Source organism: Sminthopsis crassicaudata, chromosome 6 (assembly GCF_048593235.1).
Source record: "Sminthopsis crassicaudata isolate SCR6 chromosome 6, ASM4859323v1, whole genome shotgun sequence".
NCBI lineage: Eukaryota > Metazoa > Chordata > Mammalia > Dasyuromorphia > Dasyuridae > Sminthopsis > Sminthopsis crassicaudata.
Genome location: NC_133622.1, coordinates 195027494 through 195051682, shown reverse-complemented (window position 1 = coordinate 195051682; position 24189 = coordinate 195027494). Strand labels below are relative to the sequence as shown.

The following is a 24189-nucleotide window of genomic DNA, read 5'->3' as shown; positions in this document are numbered from 1 at the left end:
TTAGAAATAGCAAGATTCTCACAAGTCGTCTTATCAAGGCTTTCTTGGTGGTTTTTTAATCACAAACCTCTTGGATAATCTGACAAAGTCTGTAGAGTCATCTCAAAATAATCTTTTTAGATGCATACAATAAACCATGTAGGAGAACAAACTAAATATAGTTTTGTGGGGGTTTTTTTAAGTTCATGGGGGAAAAAAATTAAAGAAAAAATCAAGTTCATGTGCTTCAGATTAAGGTCGTGTACTGATCTGCTCAAATAATCACATTTTACAGACCTAGCTAAAAAGTGAAGTGTCTCGTCTGAAGTCATATGGGTAGTAAAGAAAAAAGCCAGGATTTAATTTTGAATCTTCTCATTCTCTTTTTTGTTAATTGGGTCTCCTCAATCTCATTCAGGATGGACATAAAGTGCCAGCCTAGAGCCTATCTCACTACTGATCTGCAGGGAAGTTTCAAATCCCTCTGCTTTTAACATGGCCTGATTCAAAGCCCCTTCTCCTCCTTTCACCCCAAGTCCTCCTCCTCTGCCCTTAGGTACCCCGGTGGTCCCTCTATTACTAATGCTGAACTGCATGTAGATAAGCTAACCTCTGCAACTCAGAACTGCCGAGTTCAAAAGAGCCATCTTTAGCTTCCCAGATGGCTGGAATGACAGATGTGAACCAACAGGAACAGGAATCTAATAATTTTGCTATTCAACACTGTCCATTAAACACAGAATAACAAAACTAATGGCTAGAACTCTTCAAAAGCCAATTCCCCCCATGCCCTGTAAAAGCTGGTTATTCCTCAGAATTGTTCTCACTGCCTAATGAACACAAAATGTGAACAGCTCCCTGACCAGGGATTTTTACTTTCCTATTAAAAAGTCAGAGATGAACTAGCAGTAGACTTTGCTAAGTTCTCATTTTCCTTGACCTCTCTGGAGCATTTGATATTATTAACCATTCTCTTCTTTCTTTAGGACCATTTCTTAAACCTAAATCACTCTGGCTCTCATGGACTGGTCAGCAATAGATTCACTTGTCACTGTTTGGGCAACTTTGTATTTCCTTCAGCACCTAGGACAATGACCTGTATTTAATAAGCATGCAAAAACTACATTGAACAAATGAGTGAACTCATTGTTTTCTCCTTTGGATTATAATCATTCTCTGATCATAATCCTTAAATTAAAAATTTATAAAATGCCTCAGAGTAATAATCATGTCTTATTCAACTGAGACTCCTAAAAAGTAGCCCATTCTAAGGTTCTCCATATAGTAGGTATCCAGTAATTCAGCTCAAATCACAAATATATTTATAAAATAATAGCAACCTTGTAAAGACAAAAAGTTTTAAGACTTAGGAGTTCTGAACAACACAATTACCAGCCACAATTGCAGAGAACCCAAGATGAAATATGCTACCCACCTCCTGTTAGATGGCCTTGGGGCACCCTGAATCATTCACTATTAATGTTATTGTTTTCCTAATGTGACCAATGTGGGAAATTTGTTTTGTCCAATTACTGGTGTTTGTTTTTCTTGTGTTCTCAATTGGAGGGGGGATAGGAGAAATGAGTAGGTGAGCAAATGTAGATCTAAACTTTTTTTTAAAAATAAAAGAGTTATTTCTTATGAACACTAAGGATTACTTGTGAGTCAAGTGGAATTATTCTATTTGAGGTTCTATTTACTTGTTTGTCTCTTACCAAAGGAGAAAGGTTAATTAGCTAAGTGTCTCTTTAGAAAAATTGTTGGAACACCAAGAAGCCCAAATGCTTTTATATTCCTGGATGGGTCGCAAAAGAGAAATCAGACTTAGTCCAAGAAACCCAGACAGACAAATCCTGTAAGCAGTGCTGAGGTATAGTTTGTTATAAAAATACTTTTTTTTAATTGTTTTTTTCATCATTCAGTTGTGTCCAACTCTTTGTGAGTCCATTTGGGATTTTCTTGGCAAAGATACTGTAGTGGTTTGCCATTTCTTTCTCCAGCTTATTTTGTAGATGAGGAAATTGAGGCAGAAAGGATTAAGGGTCTTGCCCAGGGTCACAAAGCTAATAAGTGTCTGAGGCTTGTTTTGAACTTGAAAGGATGAGTCTTCCTGATTCCAGGCCTGATTCTCAATAGACTATGGCATCACTAGCTATCTATGCTACTTTTCTTAACTGGGACCAATAGTTTTGTAGCTGCCTCCACCCTTAATGAACCAAGAAAGAACAGGTTCCACTTGGGGCTTGGCCAGAATGTCGACAACAGATCAGCATCTGATAAACCCAGAAAAAGCAAAAACTGGACAAAAGATTCATTATTTCACCAACAGACCTGGAAAACACGTTAGAAACTTGACAGGCACAAGATTCTGAGTGGCAATTTACACCACATGCCTCCTTGTATTCTAGCCAAATGAGAAACATAAACATTTAAAAATGTTTTAAGTGGAATGAAATATTTATCATAACCATGAAGGAAAGGTTCCATAGAAGGAACTCTCAGGATAAATGTCAATAACTACATGAAAACGTTTTAAGTTAAGTAATAGAAAATAACAGAAAAATAGAAAAGATTCACCATAATAGATAGATAAAATGTTTATATCTAAAACAGATGGGGATAGACACTGGATCTGTGATTTATGTTTTGTTTTTGTTTTTAAATCAAGATAAGGAATTCCAAATGAGGAAACTTCCTTTAATAATGCAGGTTAAAACAACAACAACAAAATGCAGTTCTGCACATATATATTGTACCTAGGATATACTATAAGATATTTAATATGTATGGAAATGCCTGCCATCTACCGGAGGGGGTGGAGGGAAGGAGGGGAAAAATTCGGAACAGAAGGGAGTACAAGGGATAATGTTGTAAAAAAATTACCTATGCATATGTCAAAAAACGTTATAATTATAAAATTAATTTAAAAAAATAATAATAGTGCAGGTTAACACCCTTTCTGCAACTTATAGGTTTAGAGAATTGCCTAAAACACTGAGAAAAGTTTCGTAATTTGCCCAGAATCACAGGATGTGTTGAACTTGCTTCCAAGTTAGGCTCTGAAGCCACTGACGCTCCTAAAACACCTAAAGAACTCTTGTCAAAGATCCTCATCTGTAACAAATCAAAGGATATGAACAGACAATTTTCAAAAGAGGAGTCATTATAATACTCACAAAAATTCAACCACATCAAAGTTATCAAAGAAATATACATTAAAGTAACTGTATGTTGTAACCCCATGTCCCTTAAACTAGAAAAAACTTTTAATATCAAGGATAAAATCATAATTCTAAGAAGCATTCAGTCTGGGAAACAGAAGTTTTCTTTTTCTGGCATGTCTAACAGCACATCACAATCAGATTCACTTTTTCTTTTCCCCTTTGTGGACAAAGCTTAGAAAATAAATTCATGGGGCAGCTAGATGGCACAGTGGATAAAGCACCGGCCCTGAAGTCAGAAGGACCTGAGTTCAAATTTGACCCCAGACACTTGGCACTTGCTAGCTGTGTGATCCTAAGGATCCTGATCCTTAACCTCGATTGCCTCAGGGAAAAAAATTCAATCTATCATGTGTGGAGACAGGGAAAGGGGGAAAGGGGAAAGAGAGGAGGGATTAGAAAAAGTCACAAGATGTGGTAGCATTAGCAGAGAACAGGTTATTAGTGATGGGCTGAGAGTAGGGAATTAGCAGAGGCAAAGGGAAAGAGCAGATCTCTTAAATCTCTTAAATCCTAGCCCCTAGGGGCTAGGAGCAAATATTAGAAGTCCCTTCATTTATTCAGAGGAGGAACTGATGTTCAGGGAAGCTGTGGTCTAAGGCTCAGGGCTAGAGCCTTCACAGGGCATTGTAGATAAAGGGAAGGGGATGTGCTCAGGAGATAGTCAGAAAATATAACGCAGCCTGGATTAAAAAAAAGGGGGAGACGAGAGGGTAAGGGCGAAAGGGAGCTTAGGGCCACAACACAGAAGCCAAGGCAAGGTGTTTGAACTTAGTTCAGAAGGCAGTGGAGAAGAGTGGAAAGGTTTTTGAGTAGAGATATGCAAAGATCAGATTTGTGGAAATTTTCATCAGGCGAATTTATCTGCTAATCATGATATCTTGATGGCTCAGAAAGAAGATACTATTGTTCCAAACATAGAATAGGAGCCAATTGCTCTGGTTCAGATGGGAAGCGAAGGACGATTTAGACTAGGGTGGCTACTCTGTGAATAATGGCTAATATTTTTTAAATAGCTAGCATTACAAAGTGCTTTGAGCCTCACGAGAAAAATGGGAGGTTATTATTACCCCTATTTTACAAATGGGGAAACTGAGGCAGAGAGTGGTTAAGTTACTCACAGTTAAGAAGTATATAAAACCAGATTTTAACTCAGGGCCAGAGCTCTGTCTACTACACCACTTGACAGACTAACAGGAAAGAATGGATGATGAATGAAACAATGGATGTTAACATCTATAAGTGAAAAATAGAATAAAAATTATCATCAGTTCAAGTTTATGTGCTTCTGTTTTCCTCATGAAAGTAGAGAAAGGACTCCTAAATGAGAGCTTACCTTCCCAACTTTCCAGCACCAAGACCTCCTTCCTTCCCCCATTACATGTGTCAGATTCTCATTACATTGTGCTTTCAACCTCAAGACAGAAATGAAACTACCTTATCTCACAGGCAGCAGATAAACGCCACTGCGGCATGGGGCAGCCGGCCAGATTCGCTCTCCAGAGGTCTCTCACCGGCCCATGCGAGTCCCCATCAATCACCCTTCTCTCCCACAAACCCCCGAGACTGGCCACCTACTCCCTTCCAGCTGTTCCACCTACTGTTCCTGAGCAAGGTGTCTCCTCCCACACCTGCTAAGATACAAGTCCACCATCTGTCAACATCTGCATTTCACTCCTACACAGTTCATGAGATTTCTTAAGACCTTTAATGGTTCATAACAGCAGCAGAAGAGATAAGATGAAAAATAGAAACCATGAGGAAAATTATAACCATAGGATATCTTAGTTTTCATAAATATACAATTGTACAGACAAGTGTGGGGTTTCACTGGTGAAGGGAACTTCCAAAGGAGGAAACCCCTCTACCAATGGAGTCTGGCTCCTTTTCTTTAACTCACATTCTTAGAAAGCTGCCTAGAGAGCATCAAGTAGTGCAGTTGTTTGCTCAGAGCCAGGATCCAGAGGCTCATTGATTTCAATGGTGTCTCTATCTACTATATCAGGTTGCCTCTCATCATGCACTCTTAGGGTTCTGAGCTTTGCCAGGGTCTCCTCTCCTTTGCACACTCCTTTCTGATGGGCGAGGGGGCTCCTTTACTGGTCTCAGCCAATCCTGGTCTCTAAGGGTTGGGAGGGCAACACGCCTGCTCAACATTGGTGGAGTACTGAGGGAGGAAACGTGACTACAACTATACCTAATTAAGGCTTGGCAGTCAATCAGTGATAAGCATTTATTGAGCACCTATTTGCCCGGTATTGTGCTAGGACTTGCCCTGGACTTGATAGAACTTTGAATAAAGGATACAAAGATATGGAGGTGTTTTCTTAGGGACCAAGAATTTAGAAGGACATTTAAGTCCATTTAATCCAACAACCTCAGGTTATATAACACAGGTAATGTCAGAAATCAATTTTGAACCCAAACCTTCTGATTTCAAATCTTTTCACTAAACCATGATTGACATCTTTACAATCCCTGAATAAAGAAAAAGCCAAACAGAAATTCCAGGGAGATACATAAAGATAAAAGTGAACAGCTCCTGCCCTCAGAAAGCTTACATTCCATGAGGAAAAACAAGTGATATATCTATGTGTTTATTAAAATATATATACAATATAACTGTGTGACCCTGGGCAAGTCACTTAACCCCAATTGCCTCAGCAAAAAGAAAAAAAAGTTTAAAAATATATACAATATATACAAATATATACAGTATATATATATATATATATATATGTATATAGTACAATATATACAAAGATAAGCATAAGATCCAGCTTGTGCAAAAACATCGGGATGAAAGATGCAATTTCAGCATCATGGCCAGACATTACAAGGTAGCTAGGACAGAGACAGTCACCAAGAAGCTTAACCGTGTTTTCTGAATTTGATGTTCTAGATATTTTCTTCTTGATGGTTGTAAGGGTAGAACCTTATTTAAGAGATCATGAGCCTTCACTTCTATGTAGACTTTAAGGAATAGCAATAGCTGGCCCTTTGACCCTGCTCACTTGTTAGGATTACTAGGTGAGAACTCAGGTTGTCTGGATAGTGACAAGGTGAGAATTCACCTAGTAATCCTAACACTCACTCACCTAGGATTGTACCTTCTACAGGAAGCTTTTCCCCCTTCCTCCTAATTCTAGTGCCTTCCCATTTATTTTGCCTACAGGATGTCATTTGTACATATTTACTTATTGCTCCCTCTCCCTCCTCTTTCCCTCCCCCTGGATTGTGAGCTCCTCAGCGGCAGGGACTGAATTTTGCCTTCATGGCTAATACAGCCCCTGGCACAAGGTAAGCTCTTAACAACTGCTTATCCACTGACTGACGTCTCTTCTCGGCGCACCTTCCAGTCCAGCCAGGAGCATACTCACACATGGTGGCAATCATGTTGGCTGTAGCTCGCTGATGTTCTGGAAACCACAAGGCTGCAAGTTTGGCTGGAGAGAAGATGACCAAGACCTGGGCCACGGCGCAGAAGCTCTGGCCAATCATAAAGTATGTGAAATAGTACTTGCCAAAAAGGCTTAGGAAGGGGAAAATCCGGATAGCACTCCCAATGGCATTCAACCAAGCACACAGGATCGTCTGTAAGGAAGAGAGACAGCATGCAACAGGGACCTTCTCTAGTTTGATCTAAGTTCCATCTAGACTAGGAAGCCCAGGATGCTCTGTACCTAAGCACAGATCCATCTTTCCCAAATCTTTTAACATTTAAGGAGAGAACCTGACCCAATGGATAGAGTGCTGTATGTGGAATCAGGAAAACCTGGATTTAAATCACACTTGATTTATTTACCAGCTACTCAGGGCAAGGCAAGTCATCAACTACGCTGAGACTGAGCATTCTTACATCTTCCACATACTGGTGATCTCATGACTTTGGGAGAGACCCTGGACTTGGAGAGGACTTTGAGTAGAGGGACCAAAGACATGGCACTGTTTTCTTAGGAGCCAAGAATTTAGAAGGGACTTAGTTTAGTCCAACAACCTCTGGTTAAAGAACACTAATGTCAGAGATCAAATTTGAACCCAAGCTCTCTGATTCCAAATCTTTTCACTAAACCAAGGCTGAGTAAAGAAAAACCCAAACAGAAGTTTCAGGGAGATAACAAGAATACCATATTTATCTAGTTCTCTCCTGCCTCCTCCACCCACCTATACACTCAACCCTGAAGGAAGGGGAAGAGGGACTATAATAATGGCCCTCACCCCCAGGAGCTCACAGTGAAAGGGGTCGGAGGGACTCACACATCAGAACCATTAGAATGGAAAATTGTAGAAGGAAAAAAGGGGTACTCACTGAAAACCTGAGTCCAAAAGAATCCAGGATCCACGTAGCAACTATGCCAAAGGGGATGGACATCACCAGGTAGATGAGTGACAGCCAATTAATCTCCGAGATGGATAGTTGGAAGTAGTAAGCAATTTTGTCAGCCACTGGGGCAAAACTCAGCCAAAGCTGCAAAGTAGGAGAGAGAGCCCTCATGAGCCCAGGTGAGGGAGAAAGGCAGACTGAGCTCAAGAGCAGATGTCCATGCCTGGGAGGGACACTCCAAGAAGAAGAACACTAGAGTCAAAAGGCAAAGTTTACTGCACACTAAACAGCATCCAGGGTTTGGGGGAGCTAGACTCAAACCCAACTGCCAAACCAAGGCCGGAAATCATCACTGGCCACTGATCTGGAAAGGTTCTGGGATCACCTGCTCTTAGGAAAAGCATCTCCTCTTGGGAGACACTAAAACAGTCTCAGCCCCCAAGAAGTTCCCAGTCTGTGGGTAAAAGAGAAGCAGAAAAGCACAGAGAAGAAAAGGCCTTCCCGGGCTGGCCTTCACACTATGGAATTTGGGAGGTGAGAGATTCCTGAGAACTGGCACACAGGAAGGCTTCCTGCACACAACCATAGTCAGCATCTATTGGGTTCTTTGAGGTCTGCAAAGCACTTTACATAGATTCTCCCCTATGAGATGATACAGGTATAATTGTCCCTAGAGTACCATGAGGAAACTAGGGCTCAGAAGTTGCCATTCGCCCCTCATTATACAATCAGCGTCAGAGTTAGGATCGGATCCTGGGAAATGATGGTACGAGCTCAATCAGCAGCATGTCATGGCCACCTTCTGTACCGGGCATTTGGGGGTAGGTATAAAAAAGAGACAGGTCTCTCAAGATTCTTACATTCTGCTGGTGGAAGGGAAGAATGATAACTCAAAACCAAGCAAATGCAGGATACATACAACTGAGAGGCTTCCAGACCTAAACAGCATGGTTATTTTTTGTTTGTTGGTTTTGGGTAGCACAATAGATAGAGCGCCGGGCCTGGAATCAAAAAGACTCATCTTCCTGAGTTCAAATCTATCCTCAGACACTTATTGGCCATGTAACTCTGGGCAACTCACTCAATCCTGTTTGCCTCAGTTTCCCCAACTGTAAAATGAAGTGGAGAAGGAAACGGCAAGCCATTCCAGTATCTTTGCTGAGAAAACCCTAAATGGGGTCACTGAAAACAACTGGCATAAGTCCTAAAGAGCTCCAGCTTGGAGATGACAAACCAGCAGGAAAAGCTGATGACTCAGCGGACCCAGAGAACTGGTTCATCGTCTCAAAGGATATGCCCTTCCCTCAGTGCTGAGTCACACATGGGGTGTGTATGTAGGACTGAGGCAGGGGTACAGGGAAGGGCATACTGAATAAGCAGAGTAACTGGGAAAGCCTTTTGCAAGAACTGGCACTCATCCTGGGATTATAAATTCAAAGCCCAAAGAAATGTTAGAACAGGTGAAGCTTCGGACACCAGGGATATAGAGGGACAGGTGGGAGGAGGGCATTCTAGGCAGAGAGAAGGAGACCAGACTGCCCAGAGGAGGTCAGAGAGCCAGATCCCACTGTCCTGCAGACCCAGGGATCAGCAGAGAGATCAAACGAATCCACAGGGGAGAAGGGGCTGGCCCGAGCCCACATTATCACCTTTGATCTGAACTCCTCTCCTCCGGGAGTTATCTTGTTGTCCCTGAAAGTTATTTACATTAAAGATCTTTCACACATAGGGGTGACTTTATAAATCCCCAAGGCTTTCAGATTCCTTCTCTTCAATGATCATCACAAGAACTCTAAGTATTAGGAAATTTGGCCAGTCTTTGGCCAAGCAGGCAATGGATGAGCAGAGACAGAGACAGAGATGGTCAGTTCCTGGTCAAAGTTACACAGTGGGACGGCTAGGTGGTGCAGTGGATAGAGCACCAGCCCTGAAGTCAGGAGGACCCGAGTTCAAATCTGTTCTCAGACACTTCACACTTCCTGGCTGTGTGACCCTGGGCAAATCACTTAACCCCAGTCTCAGGGGAAAAAAATGTCAAATTTACACAATGACTTAGTGGCACTAAGAACCCAGGTTTTCAATCTCCCTTTTGCAGGACACCCTACTACCTTGCCTCAGTGATGAGCTGAGAAGGGAAAGGTTAGATTAAAGAAGTGGCAGAGCCATCAGATGTTAGCTCTACAAGGGCCTTAAGTGAAAAGGAAGGAAAAGGTGGAAGAAAGTTACTTCCCTTTTTTGCTGTTGCGAGATAAGGGGAGCAGGGAAGTGGTGGGGCATGTATTCCTGAGACGTGAAGTGAAAGGGGGAAGTGTTGCTTATTGGCAGCATGTCAAAAATAAACAAAACTCAAAAGGTTCAGTTTCTCTCAAGCCCTTTTGGAGGGGATGGCTGCCTCGCTAGCTTCCTTCTGCTCTGGGGAATGAAGTTATTTCCTGAGCCCTGATCTGAGGGGCAGGAAACGTGGGGGTTATCCCAGAGCTACCACTGGGGTGCTACATGGCTGTGGGCAAACCAAGTTCCTCTCTAGGGTCAGTTTCCCCATCTATAAAATCAGACAAATGGACTAGATGTCACTGAGGTCCCTTCCCATTCTGATATTCTGTGATTCTGAGACCGGTCTTGTTGCCTGGTAATATCCCTTGAGGCATGTGATGTCACCCCAAATTTCCCCATTGCAATTAAAAAATACTTGTATAATTGCATGAAGTTATGTCAATCTATGAGCTGAAGAAAAGCATTTAAGACACTCAACAACCTAGCCTTATCTTACCTTTACTACCTTTACTACTAGTGGAAAGAGCTTTGATTTGAAATCAGGGAGACTTCTATTCAAATTCAGCCTTGAACACTTATTAGCTGGGAGCCCACAGAAAATCATTTTACCTCTCTGAACCTGTTTCCTTGTCTGTAATAAAAAGATAATAACACCTTAACTCAGGGCAGTTGTGAGGATCGAATGAGACAGTATCTGTAGCAGACTTTGGAAACCTGGAAAAGCCATATAAATGTGAGCTGTTCTTGGCTATCCAAACTTGCTTCCCAGCATGTTCCTCCAATCCAGTCTCACTGGTTTCACTGCCCATTCCCACTTCAGTGCCCCATCCTGACCTAGAATACAGTCCTCCTCTTTCCTCTGTCCCTGCCCAATCCTATATATCTTTCAACACCTCCTTTCATGAATCCCTCCTATCAATTCCATCCCAACTCAATCCAACAAGCATTTAGCAAATGGTTACTAGGTGCCAGGTATTGCGTAAGGCTCTGAAGAAATAAAACCAAAAGGGAAAAATTCCGGCCTTCGGGTAAATAGAGTATGCCCTTTTAATTCCAGTGCCTTCCCTCTTTTAATTATTTCCTTTTTATCCTGTACATCATTCACTCTGTATATATTTGTTTGCATGCTGTCTCCCACCTTATACTTTAGAGTATAAGTTTCTTGCCTTTTGCCTGCTTGTAATCCCAGTGTTTAGCACAGTTCCTGGCACATAGTAGGCACTTAGTAATGTTTATTGGTTAATAGATTCCATCAGAGATAGATAAGTAAATACAAAATTTATAGAAAGCAAATGTCAAGTTATCTAAAGCAGGGCTTCTTAAACTTTGCCTCTTGTGACCCCTTTTTGCCCAAGAAAATTTTGTGTCCCTGAGTATATAGGTATATAAAATAGGTATATAACATTAATAGATAATAAATCATAATTTTGAGAACCCCTACATTCAGTTAGGTGATCCCATGTGGAGATTAAGAAGCTGGGATCTAGAAGAAAGAAACCCTAACGATTTAAGGGAGAAGAATCTAGGAAAGGTCTCTCATAGAAGGTTGCACTTGAGCAGAGTGAAGGAAGTTGAGAAAGATTTAAGAGATAGCACTGGTTGGAGGAAGAGAGGCAGCCAATTCAAACTGATCTCTCCTCCTTCATATGATATTGTCCATACCCAATAGGTAAGCCCATGTTCACAATAGATCCCATCTTTCCCATACAAGGAACAGTTAGAGATCCATAAAGGCAAGAATCTAACAAAATGTACTCCTTTTCCTATTTTCCCCACTGCTTAACCTTGCAAAGAGCAGGATATGAAAGAGAGGAACTCAGTAAAAATATGTCAACTGACTAAATTTTTTTTAAATAGCTATTCTCTTATTAGAGACCAAGAGCAATACGGGAACTAGAAATGCACCAGAAAAATCCAAGTGGCCTAAACCCCTCTCCTGTCATTGTGCCTAAAATGCTTCCATGTGTACTTCATTACTTCAGGTTAAGGCACAATCTTGTCCAGGTTCCCATTAAAATTCATCTTCTCCAGAGAGGACTAACATGTTTATGCTAACAGCAGCCAATAATGCTATATATGGAATCCCATGATCTCAAACTACAAAGGACCATAGAATTCATCTAAACCCAGCCAAAACTGAGCAGAAATTCACTTAAAGAGATCTCCCATCCAGTTCTACTTTTGGATAACTATTTGTTCTTTGTTTTAAAACATAAATGCTACTCTCTACTTCTTGGTGACAACTAGGTCTTAGTAAAACAGAATATAGCTGGGAAGATGTCGGAGATCAGAAAACTCTCAGCCCTTCAAATATCCGCCATTAAAAAAGACAGAACGTTGCATCAGAGCAGCAGAAATAAACAAGGGAATAAACTGGGAAAACATTTTTATAGTCAAAGGTTCAGATAAAGGCCTCTTTTCCAAAATATATAGAGAATTGACTCTAATATATAAGAAATCAAGCCAATCTCCAATTGATAAATGGTCAAAGGATATGAACAGACAATTCTCGGATAAAGAAATGGAAACTATTTCTAGTCATATGAAAAGATGCTCCAAATCATTAATAATCAGAGAAATGCAAATTAAGACAACTCTGAGATACCACTACACACCTGTCAGATTGGCTAGAATGACAGGGAAAGGTAATGCAGAATGTAGGAGGGGATGTGGGAAAACAGGGACACTGATACATTATTGGTGGAGTTGTGAATACATCCAGCCATTCTGGAAAGTGATTTGGAACTATGCTCAAAACGTTATCAAATTGTGCATACCCTTTGACCCAGCAGTGTTGCTACTGGGTTTGTATCCCAAAGAGATCTCCCCCCCACCCCCGAGACTGGGGTTAAGTGACTTGCCCAGGGTCACACAGCTAGGAAGTGTGAAGTATCTGAGACCAGATTTGAACTCAGGTCCTCCTGAATTCAAGGCTGGTGCTCTATCCACTCCGCCACCTAGCTGCCCCTCCCAAAGAGATCTTAAAGAAGGGAAAGGGACCTGTATGTGCAAGAATGTTTGTGGCAGCCCTCTTTGTGGTGGCCAGAAACTGGAAACTACGTGGATGCCCATCAATTGGAAAATGGCTGAATAAATTATGGTACATGAATGTTATGGAATATTATTGTTCTGTAAGAAATGACCAGCAGGATGATTTCAGAAAGGCCTGGAGTGACTTACATGAACTGATGCTGAGTGAAATGAGCAGGACCAGGAGATGATTGTATACTTCAACAATACTATATGATGATCAATTGTGATGGACGTGGCCCTCTCCCAACAATGAAATGAACCAAATAAGTTCCAACAGAGCAGTAATGAACTGAACCAGTTACACCCAGTGAAAGAACTCTGGGAGATGAGTATGGACCACTACATAGAATTCCCAATCCCTCTAATTTTGTCCTCCTGCATTTCATATTTCCTTCACAGACTAATTGTACACTATTTCAAAGTCTGATTCTTTTTGTTCAGCAAAACAACTGTTTGGTCATGTATGCATATATTGTATTTAATTTATACTCTATTTACATATTTAACATGTATTGGTTGGCCTGCCATCTGGAGGGGGGGGAATTGGAACAAATGGTTTGGCAATTGTAATTGTTGTAAAATTATCCATGCAAATATCTGGTAAATAAAAACTATTTTAAAAGAAAAGAAAAGAAAAGAAATAAACAAGGGGTACAGTGGTTGTCCTCCAGAGTCAATATGTCCAGCAAAGACCACCTCCAGGAGTTGAGGTTTGGTGCAAAAACTGCCAACTGTGCAAAATCAGCAGGCAACAAGCCTTGGGGGCAGCTGAGTCGAGTAGCACCCTTGGCCTTAGAAACTTTCTTCTCATAGACAGTGTGGGGGTCTGATGTCTGAATAGAAGAAGATTGAAGGACTTTCCACTGTTTCCACTGCCAAACACAGCTGTGCTGAACAAATGCATGCTGGGCTATGGCTACAGGGAGAAGAAGCTAGCACACACCTGGTAAGTGGATGTGGGCACTTGAAGGAGAAGAGGATCTCTGGTTTCAGTTCTGGGCCAGAAAGGACAGCTGTAGTTTCAGTCACAGGAGGGATCACAGGGGCAAGATCATATGCTGGACACTGTAGTTGGGCCCAGGAGTGGAAAGGAGAGCCCAAAGTTGGGCCCAAGACAGACTTCAGAAAGTAACAGTAAGAAGGACCTGCAGCATTATTCCCCATATCTTGGGACTCCAACTTTACATTAATATCTGTTAAAAACAAAATAAAATAATAAGTAAATAAATATGATTAGCAAAAGAGAAAGAACCCAACCACAGACAGTTTCTATGGGGATAGAGAAGATCTGGATTCATATTTAGAGACAGATAATAGAGCTAAAAAAAAAAAAAAAAAAAAAGTCTCTCCTTTTTCAATGAGAAACACCAAATGGAACCAAGCACAAAAAGAGTTATTGGAATAATTTTCAAAGGACTTTTAAAATCAAATAAGAGAGACTGAGAGGAAAAAATTAAGAGCAATCCAAGAAAATGAAAAGAAAATAAACCAAATGGAAATAGAAAATCAAAAAATCAGGAAGAAAATAATTCCTTGAAAACTAGAATTGGGCAAGGGGAAGCGAAGAATGACATTCTAAGACACCAAGAAATGATAAAACAAAATTTTTAAAAGGAAAAAATAGAAGAGAAAGTGAAATATCTCATCAGAGAAACAACTGATCTAAAAAACAGATCCAGGAAAAATAATATAAAACTAGTTGGACTACCTGAAAATTATGATTAAAAAAAAAAAAGAATCTTGAAACAATATTATAAAAAAAAAAAATCAAGAAAATTCCCCTGAAGTTCTAGAACAAAACGACACAGCAAAAATAGGAAAAAAAATTACTAATTACCATTTTAAAGATTCCCCAAGAGGAAAAATTACAAGAATATCATAGTTAAGTTTTAAAGTTCTCAGGTAAAGGAGAAAGAACTGGAAACAAAAAAAAAAAGAAAAATTTAATTTAATATTATAGCACTACAATAAGAATTATCTATCAGCTACCATATTGAAGGATCTTAGCATACTATATTCTGTACAGTAAAAGAGCTGGGGTTATATTATCCAGCAAAGTTAAGTCTAATCCTGAATGAAAAAAATTTCAACAAATTGAAAGATTTATAGGTATTTGTGACAAAAATTCAACATGTAACATTCAGGAAAAATATAAGGTAAACATCAAAGATCAGTTATGTGAGACTTAATAAGGTCAAATTGTTTACTTCATATATGTAACAATATTAGCAGTACTTTTATGATTGTCATCATTATTTGGGTAGTCTGAAAAAAAGACTTAGACTGAATTATGTACTTAGTTCATACTTAGTTCAGTATGACAAAATGAATTTTTAAAAAAACTGTAGGAGGAAAACAAAAGGAATACATGTCTCATACAAATGAAGCATAAAAAGAAAAATTGATATAGAAGAAGCTATTATAGAGGGGAGGGTACGTAGTGCTGGAACCTTATTTTCATGGGGAATGAGTTAAAGAGGGAACATCATACATATCTAGAAGGGTATAAAAGCTTCTAAATTCAGCAAGAAAGAATATGGCAAGGAGATTGGGGGTGGGAGTAAGGAAGGGCCTCTTAAGGAATAAAAGGGCAAGGCAATGGGTAGAAGTAAAGCAAAGGAATGAGGAGGGATTGGATAAATAAAGTAATAAATAAATGGGAAAAGGAAGGAGAAAAATATACAATATGGAATTGTAGCTTAGAATGTGAATGTGATGAATTTCCCAATAAAACAGAACTGGATAAATTAAAAAACTTAATTTAATAATATGTTGCTTTCAGGAAATATTATTAAAGCTAAAGATATACACAGAGATAAAATAAAAGGCAAGAGTAGAATTTAGTTTGTAAAAAAGCAAGAATGGTAATCATGATCTCAAAGTTAAATTAGATTTAATTTAAAAACTACACTATGTATCAGCAATATTATTCAATATTATTTCAGATCATTTACTTACCAAATACTTAGACAGTATAAAATATCTGAGTATATATCTGCTAAAATAGAGAGAGGAACTATATGAACATAAACATAAATTTTTTTTATACAAATCAATTCAGATATACATAATTGACATAATATTTACTCTTCATGATTAAGATAAAACTAATATAATTTTTAAAATGACAACTTTACATATTTAATCTAATTATTTAAAGCCCTTTCAATTATATTACAAAAATTATTTCACTGAGTTAGGGGGAAAAATGTTAAATTTCATTTGAAAGAAAAGGTGAAGAACTTCAAAGAAACCAGGAAAAAAAAGATATAAAGGAAGTAAGTTCATCAGTATCAGACTCTAAATTATATTATAAGGTGAGAACATTGTTGAAGTATAAAAAGGATAATTTTAATTACTTTAAATTTAAAAATTCTTGTATAAATAAAACTTATGTAGCCAGGAATAGAAGAAATGCAGAAAATTGGGGTCAGGGAAGCTTCATAGATAATCTTTCAGATAAGATGTGACTGCATTGGAATTTTGCTGTGATTTAAGAAATGAAATGTTGGATGACTTAAAAAACATGAAAAGACTTGGACTTATAAAGGGAGATAAAATCCACCTTCAAATGATAGGAAGAAATAAGCATTGGTCTTACATATATATGCATGAGTGTATATACATTTATATATGCATATACACATACACATATATATTTCCATGCTTAATTGGGTGGGAGGGAAGGAGGAAAAAAAATTAAGTTAAAAGTGCACAGCAAAGAACAAAAGAAAACCAACAAGAAAGCAAAGAAAAGCTGGGTAGCTTTGAAAATAAGGTATAATATTTATTACATAAGTTTTCTTGAAATGGAAATTCATTGATTTATATTGAATCCTCTTTTATGATCTGCTAGGTACATGGCAATGTTTGTTTTTTCTTTTCTCATTTTGTATTTAAGTTTAAAATTTAAAAATTACAAAAGGAAAACAAAAAAAACATAATGTAAAAGCATCCTGTTAGGCAAAAGGTCCTGTCCATGGAAGGCAGGACAGGTATTCTGGTGTACATAGGAGTGAGGGAGGGATGGGAGAAATTGGAAAGGAGGCAGGGTCCAGGAAGATTATGAATGGACCAATAACACATCCAGGGTATGTGTTAAAAACATATCTTCCTCAAAAAAGGGAAAGCAACCACAGGCCAGGCAGACATGGAATCACCTGTTTAGATCCAGGTTTTACCTCAGAGATCAAAGCCTCCTCATTTTGTAAATGAAGATACTGTGGGCCAGAGAGGATAACTAACCAAAGGTAAGGTCACACAGAAAACAGAAGAATTCAGATTTGAACACAGGTCCCATGATTTCAAATCCAAAATTCTTATTACCTATATATAATGTGTTTTATTCTTGTTCTAGTATCAATGTGGGTCTAAAGCATAGCGAAGGCTTAATGGAAATCAGTGGCAGCTGTTTATGAATTACAGAATAATACAATCTGACCACTGAAAGGGTCCTTAGCAACCATCTGGTAGTATGCTACTACTGAGTGACCAATCAGCCTCTGCTTTAGGATTAGTGGCTGGGCCATAGAAGGCATCGTGGAAATGGTGGGACAATCTGGCTCCTGAAGAATGAACAGGATTCAGGGAGGGAAAGCAGAGGGTGAAGGCACTCTGATCAAGGAGACTGCAGGAGGAAGAGCATAAGGAGAGAAAGCAATCCTGGAAGGTAAAGAGAAATGAGGAGCTTAATGTGGCTGAAAGGTTTCTGTAGGGAACCGGTGGGAGAGCAGGCTGACAAAGTGGGAGGTTAGAATTCTATTCTAGTCAGTGGGAAGCAATTGAAAGGTTTTTGAGAGTGACAGAGAACTGGCTGTTCCATCTGGCATCATGAGTGGGAAGGTTTGGAGAGGGAGAGACTAACATGATGACATTGTTGTCCAGATGTGAGCAACCGAGGGGAACGGAAGGGATAAATATGAGATATGAGATAAATTGTGGTGAAGGAAACAACTGGACTTCGAAACCAACAGGGTGGAAGAGAGAGGAAGAAGGAAGAGTCAAAGGTGATTTTGAGGTAATGAGCCTGGAAGATTGCTAGTGCCATCAAAAGAAACAAGGAAGTTAAGAGGACAACTGATTTGGAGAGATGACTTAAGCATTAAAAATAAAGAATTCCGAGCCATTCCTTAAATAGGAATCCTTCCATGACATCCTGAGCAAAAGTCATTTAGCACCTAAAGCCGTGAGGGGAAACTCCCATATTTAGAAGCAGCCTATCCCACCATTAATAACTCAAAATTGTTAGAAACATTTTCCTTATGTTGAGCCAAAATGTGCCTCCATGCAATTCACATAACAGCCTTTCAAACACTTGAAAGGCAGCTGCTGTGTCTTCCCCACTTCCCTCCCCAACTAAGTTTTCTTTTCTCTAGGTTAAACATTCCCCAGTTCCATCAAGTTTTCTTCCATCTGGAACATCCTGACTAGCAGTAAATCAAGGTAGAAAACATAAGATAGATTCAGAACTAGAAAGGGCCTTACAGGTAATCTACTCCAAGTCCTTCATGTTATACATGAAAAAACCGAGGTCTACTGACTAGCAAAGTACGGATCAGAAGTATTCAAATCTTTCACTCTTTACATCGTGTAGAAAGACATTCTGAAGGGAACTGGAGATGTAGACTCAGGACTGAGTCATCTGTGTAAAAGTGACAAAGTGGAGCAAATGAATGAGATTCTCAATGCAGAGAGGGCAGAGAAATGAAGGACAAAGTACTTGACCCAAGACTCAAAGAAGGCCTAGGGGCAGAATCAAAGGTGTATACTGCTTGTCAGTCATCTAGCATTCATTAAGCACTGATCAGGCAATGGGCACATAGGCAATGGGCAGCTAGGTGGCACTGAGCATGGAGTCAGAAAAACCTGGCTACTGCTTTCTGGCTATGTGATCCTGTGCAAGTCATTATGTGCCTCAATTTCCTAATCTGCAAATGGGCTGGAGAAAGAAAAGGCGAACCACTCCAGTTTCCCTGCCAAGAAAACCCCAAAGGGGGTTATGAAGAGTCAAGCATGACTCAAACAAATGAATAACATGTGCCAAACATATACTACTTGGATAACTACATGAAGTTATGTCAATCAAGGAGCTCATCTCATGGAAAAGGGCAATACACAAACAACTTTGTATAAATCAGATATAAAGTGGAGATAATCTCAGAGGGAAGACACTAAGAACTGGGAAAGACTTTGAGCAGGACTTTTGCTAAAAACTAAAAGAAACCAGAGAAACTAGGAAATGGAAATTGGGGGGGAGAGTTCCAAAAATGGTGAACAGCCAATGAAAACACTGCATGACACGACAATGCATTTCTGTCCTGAAGACGAATGGACTCATAGTTCAAGCAGTTAGCTAGAAGGGACTTTGGAGATCCGAGCTGCTTATTTAACAGATGGTGAAACTTAAGTCTAGAGTGGTTAAGTGACTCAGGAATAAGCAGCAAAGTCAGCATATGCATCCAGGTCCTTTAGCTCCAAAATCAGTCTTAGGACAAAACTGAAACCTTTTGAGAAAAAAGTAATGATAAATTAGCTTGGAGTTTATGCTATCCAAAGAGGAGAAAACTGGTTATAGTTAGACACATTCTCTGACTCTGAGTAGCCAAATTAAAAAAGTCTTAGAAAGAATAAGTAGCACTGCCTAGCCAAACACTCCAAAAGGATTAATGATTCATGAACTCTCAGTGATGAAATTCTGTCCCCACACCCTTGTTATCATCCAGTGAGAAGACGGGCAGCAGGTGGAATGGCCCTAGTTACCTGGTACCACTCCTATTTGTTTAATTCATGTGGAAGCCAAGTTGATAATATCAGTGAGGGCCAGGTGTGGAGGAAATAAATCTTTGGATGCCTCTTTGTAAATAATAGCAATGAGTTCAGTAAATTCCAGTCTCCCAAATAAGATGGGAACAGGGAATGGGGGAGGGCAAAAGATGTGCCAAGGCCAGAGGAAAATGGGCACGGGGGACAGCAAGGATTATCTGTTAGCACAGAGTGGAGAGAACAGGATTTGGACCAGGAGCCCAAGGTTTAGATCCAGTGGTCCTCAAACTTTTTAAATAGGGGCCACTTCACTGTCCCTCAGACTGTTGGAGGGCCGGACTATAGTAAACACAAAAGCTCACACTCTGTCTCTGCCCCTCAGCCCATTTGCCATAAGCTGGTGGGCCTATAAACGTCCTCAGCCCGAGCATGTGGCGCATGTAAATCCCTGGTTTAGAATAAGGGAAGTAACATATACTAGACCTACTCTAATCCATGTCCACCTGGCTACACCATCAGCATCCTAAAGTCAATATGCCCCAAAATTAGCTTATTGTCTTTCTCCCCATATGCTCTTCTCTCTAACTTCATTCCATTTTTGCCTATGACTCTTCACTCTCTCTGATATGCAGAGCACTTACCAAACGCCCTATCTAACTGTACATCTCTCATCTCTATCTTTGCCAAATGCCAAACCCTAGTAAAAGCTAGGTCAAGTGACTAGTTTAGGGTCACATAGCTAGGTGACCTGAATGAAAGAATATCTGGAATGAAAGAATGTCCTCTACAAAGCCCTATCTTTTCTTAGTTATCCTATATTGTTCACACGGAGATAGAAAACTTCCGGGCATCCGAATCAGTTTATGCTTGGGAGAATCTGAGACCAGAGTAGAAGTGCTTAAGTAGGAAATGCTAATGTTAATTAGTGGTCTCTCCCATTACCTTTTTAATTGCAGATTCCTAGTAATAGACAAGCAAGCATTTACCGAGTGGCTTTGTGCTGTGCTTATCGTATTCCTTAGTCCTAGAATTTCTCCTCTTCACCTTTCTTTCCCCAACCATTTCCATTTTATCAGTTTAGTTCTTAATTGCCCCTTTTTTTGGGGGGGGGGGGCTGGGGAAACCCACAGGTGATTTGGAGTTAAGTAACTGCTCAGGATCACACAGCTAATAACTGTGAAGTTGAACTCAGGTCCTCTTGACTCCAGGGTTCTATCCACTAATTCCCTTTTAAAACCCAGCTTGTTTGTGTTTTTTTCAGATAGTTTTTCTTTTCTTTTTGGACTTCTCTCAACACCCCCGCTCCAATTCAATACCTCCCTTCTGGCACTTTAACAGCTCTCTAAGCTGTATATATACTGAGATGGTGTCTTATCACTCTATTAGTATCTCATCTCAGGGCAACAGCCCTATCTCATCTAAACTCTGGATGTGATTTAGCATATCTTTTGCACAGCTGGTATATGATTGATAAAAATGTTTGCTCTATTAGTATATAGCATTGCTCTAGCCTATAAGAGGAAAGGATCCTTGTCTTAGAGAGAAAAAGTTGAGACCGTCCAAGATATGACAAAGCTCTATTGTTGGGATGAAATTCCTCTGGAAATAGAACAAGTGCAAGATCCAGGCACGGACAGCCTTCTGATATACTCCCCAGCATACAATGCCCACAGTGCTCAGAAAAATCACATATCCCCCACCCTTCAAACACACATCCCCACTGAAAGAAGCCCTGCTGCGTGGATTCTGATACATTAGATCCTTTTAAAATTTCATCCAGTAGAGCTGTAGAGTTGTGGCAAGACTGGGAGAGAAGGAAACTTTCCTCACTTGTGCTAAGAGACTATAAAGATTCCACAAGCCCACAACAAATATCCATTAAATGCCTAATATATACCAAACATGGTGCTAGGTGGGTGGATAAATAAGCCCGGGCCTCTAATCTCATGGACTCCAGCAGAAAGACCAGACAAAAGGAGAACTGTCATACATACTATCACAAGTACATTTTGTTGTTGTTCAGTCATATCTGACTCCTCATGACCCCATTTCGGGTTTTCTAGGCAACAATAGCAGAGTGTTTTGCCATTTCTTTCTTTACATTTTACAGACAAAGAAACTGAGGCAAACAATGTCACAGCTAATAATAAGGCCAAATTTAAACTCAGGAAGATAATAAGTCTTCTTAACTCCAGGCCTAGAGCTCCATCCATTGTACACCTTGTTGTTTTACAAATATTTTCATTTGATCCTCTAAACAATCATAAGGGATAGGTAATCTTATATGACAAACTGACATTTGACAATCAGGGAAACTGAGGCAAATAGGGGTCAAGTGACTAGTTGAGGGTCACATAGCTAGTAAGTGTCTAAGGCCACCCAGCTGCCTCACTGCTTGTACTTGTACTTCTCTACAAGACAAAGACCTGTGTTAGACCAGAAGTGAAAGGTCATAACCACCGGGGAAACAGATTTCCTAGTTGGGTTTTTAGAAAGAAGAACTGTGGGTCCAGACTACACAAGCCTCATAGTATAGTGGGCAGAGAAATGGTTTTGGAGTCACCAAGACCTGGACTCAAGATCTGTTTCTGATACTGGGTGATTATGTGACCCTGAGAAGGTAGTAGCAGCCTCTCAATATCCTTAGGAGAACCTGTCCTTAGGCAGCTCAATAAGAGTTTCATTTCTAATTGCAAGATAGTTAGGGGATCAGCAATAGCAGGGGGAGCTTCCTCACACCGATTCCTCATTGGTCCAGATTAGATCCAGAAGGATTTTTTTTTTGCTGAGGCACTTGGGGTTCAGTGATTTGTCCAGGGTCACACAGCTAGGGAGTGTGAAGTGTCTGAGACCAGACTTCAGGGCTGGTGCTCTATCCACTGCACCAACTAACCAGCTGCCCCTCAGAAGGAAATTTAATAAAGGTACATTAAGTCCCACATCTAAGTCTTTCTGGGGGCTTGCCCTCTCCCACATCCTGGCATGCTCAGCAGATGATTACCTCCGCTCCTCCATCCCATAGCTGGGAGCCAGAGAGTCCTGCAAGCCCGTTCCTTCCCCTCTCGGGGCCTCGGTTTCCCCCCTCTAAAGAAGGGGCCTGACGACTCACTCCAGTTCCTGCTTCCTGGCACAGCGTTAAGCTCCCACGGACTAGCGTGGGACAGAAGTGGCTGGTTCCCATCGGACTAAGTCTCGGGGTGCCTCGGCCCCGCCCGCCGCCCAGCTCGGGGGCTCGCGCGAGGAGGCCCGCCAGCCCGCTCCGGACCCCGGGTGTCAGCCCCCCTGCTCCCGCCCCCGCGCCCCCGGCTCCGCACCATAGCGTTGGAGCAGCTGAGCAAGGAGACGACCACAAGGAAGAACCACCGCCGCTTGTAGGTGTGGTAGTGGGGCAGCCGGCTCAGAGCGCTGGGTTCCGCGCTCCCCACCGCCGGAGGGGTCTCCGGGTTACCGGGGCCGACGTCCGGCATCCCCGCGGTCAGAAGGGGCTCGGCAGGAAGACTCCCCCCGGCGCCTCGCGGCTCCAAGTCGGCTGCGGCGCGGGGCCGGAGGGGCCGGAGGGGCCGGAGGAGCCCACGTCACAGCCCAGGAGCGGTCTTCGGCTCCACCCGGGGTCCCCGGCTTATCACTTTGCCGGCGCCCACCTCCCGGCCCCAGCCTCCCGCCTCCATGCCGCACGTGGGTGTCTCCTTCACGGCGTGACGCCACCCGGCACCGACCCAACCCGGCCCGCTCCGAGGGGGGAGGCGGGGATCTGGAAGGGAGGAGCGGGGAAGTGGGTGGGAGAGAGACGGGAGGAGGCGGGACGCGAGGGGGGGGCGGGGTCCGGTGCCCAGAGCCGCCGCACCTGGAGCGCTTCTGAAAAGCCCGTTTGGGGTCGCAGATCGCGAGCCTTCCAGCTGTCCGGCCCTGCGTGACCCGCGTTTCCTCCTAGGGTCTCTGGCCAGCGATGGGGCAGAAAGGTCATTTTGTAACTGGAGCTTCACTGTGAGAGATAGTTTATAAACACTTTGTAACCACTTGTGATTTGGGATGAAAGTGGTTTCAACCAGTATTTATTAAGCTCCTACTATGTGCCAGGCACGTAGGGTGCTGAGTACTCGGCTTACAACGAAAGGCCGAAAGGCCCTCTTCTCCAAGAGCTCATAACATAATGGGAAAGACAACATCTAAATAAATCTGTGTGTTAAAGAATAAACTGTGAATAATCTCCGCGAAAAGGTCAAGGGCTGCGTCTTGTAGAAAATAGGACTTGAACTGAGACGTGAAGCGGGGAGGGAGCCGGAAGGCGAAGATGAGGAGGAAGGGCATTCCGGGAACTGGAGGCAGTGGGAGGAGTGCGGGAGAGGGCCAGCCTCTGCATCGCTGCGCTCGGGTAGGAAGATTGGAAAGGCAGAAAGGGGCCAGGTTATGGACAGCTTTAAAAGGCAACCGGCCGTAACCTCGTCCCGAAGCAGTTTGATTGGACACTCACTGGCCTCTATGGCCTTCCAGAGTCCAGAGGATAGACTCCTATTGGAAATCTTTGCGGAAGCATTGGAAGGGGACTGGCAAAAACCGGAGCTCTCTCACCTCCAGCTGGATCACCGAAACACACAA

The 24189-nt window shown here is 41.5% G+C and overlaps 1 protein-coding gene across 2 annotated transcripts in view; it reads right to left on the bottom strand.

Moving 5' to 3' along the window:
- The window catches only part of SLC49A3 (solute carrier family 49 member 3), a 52743-nt gene extending 29411 nt beyond the window's left edge, over nucleotides 1-23332 (bottom strand). For both annotated transcript variants that reach the window (XM_074274908.1, XM_074274910.1), the window contains exons 1-3: nucleotides 22908-23332; nucleotides 7510-7668; nucleotides 6581-6794 (exon numbers count right to left, since the gene is read on the bottom strand). In XM_074274908.1, the coding sequence (XP_074131009.1) occupies nucleotides 6581-6794; nucleotides 7510-7668; nucleotides 22908-23060 (526 nt within the window). In that variant the 5' untranslated portion in view covers nucleotides 23061-23332. The remainder of the gene's footprint in view (nucleotides 1-6580; nucleotides 6795-7509; nucleotides 7669-22907) is intronic.
- Between the last annotated feature and the right edge of the window lie 857 nt (nucleotides 23333-24189).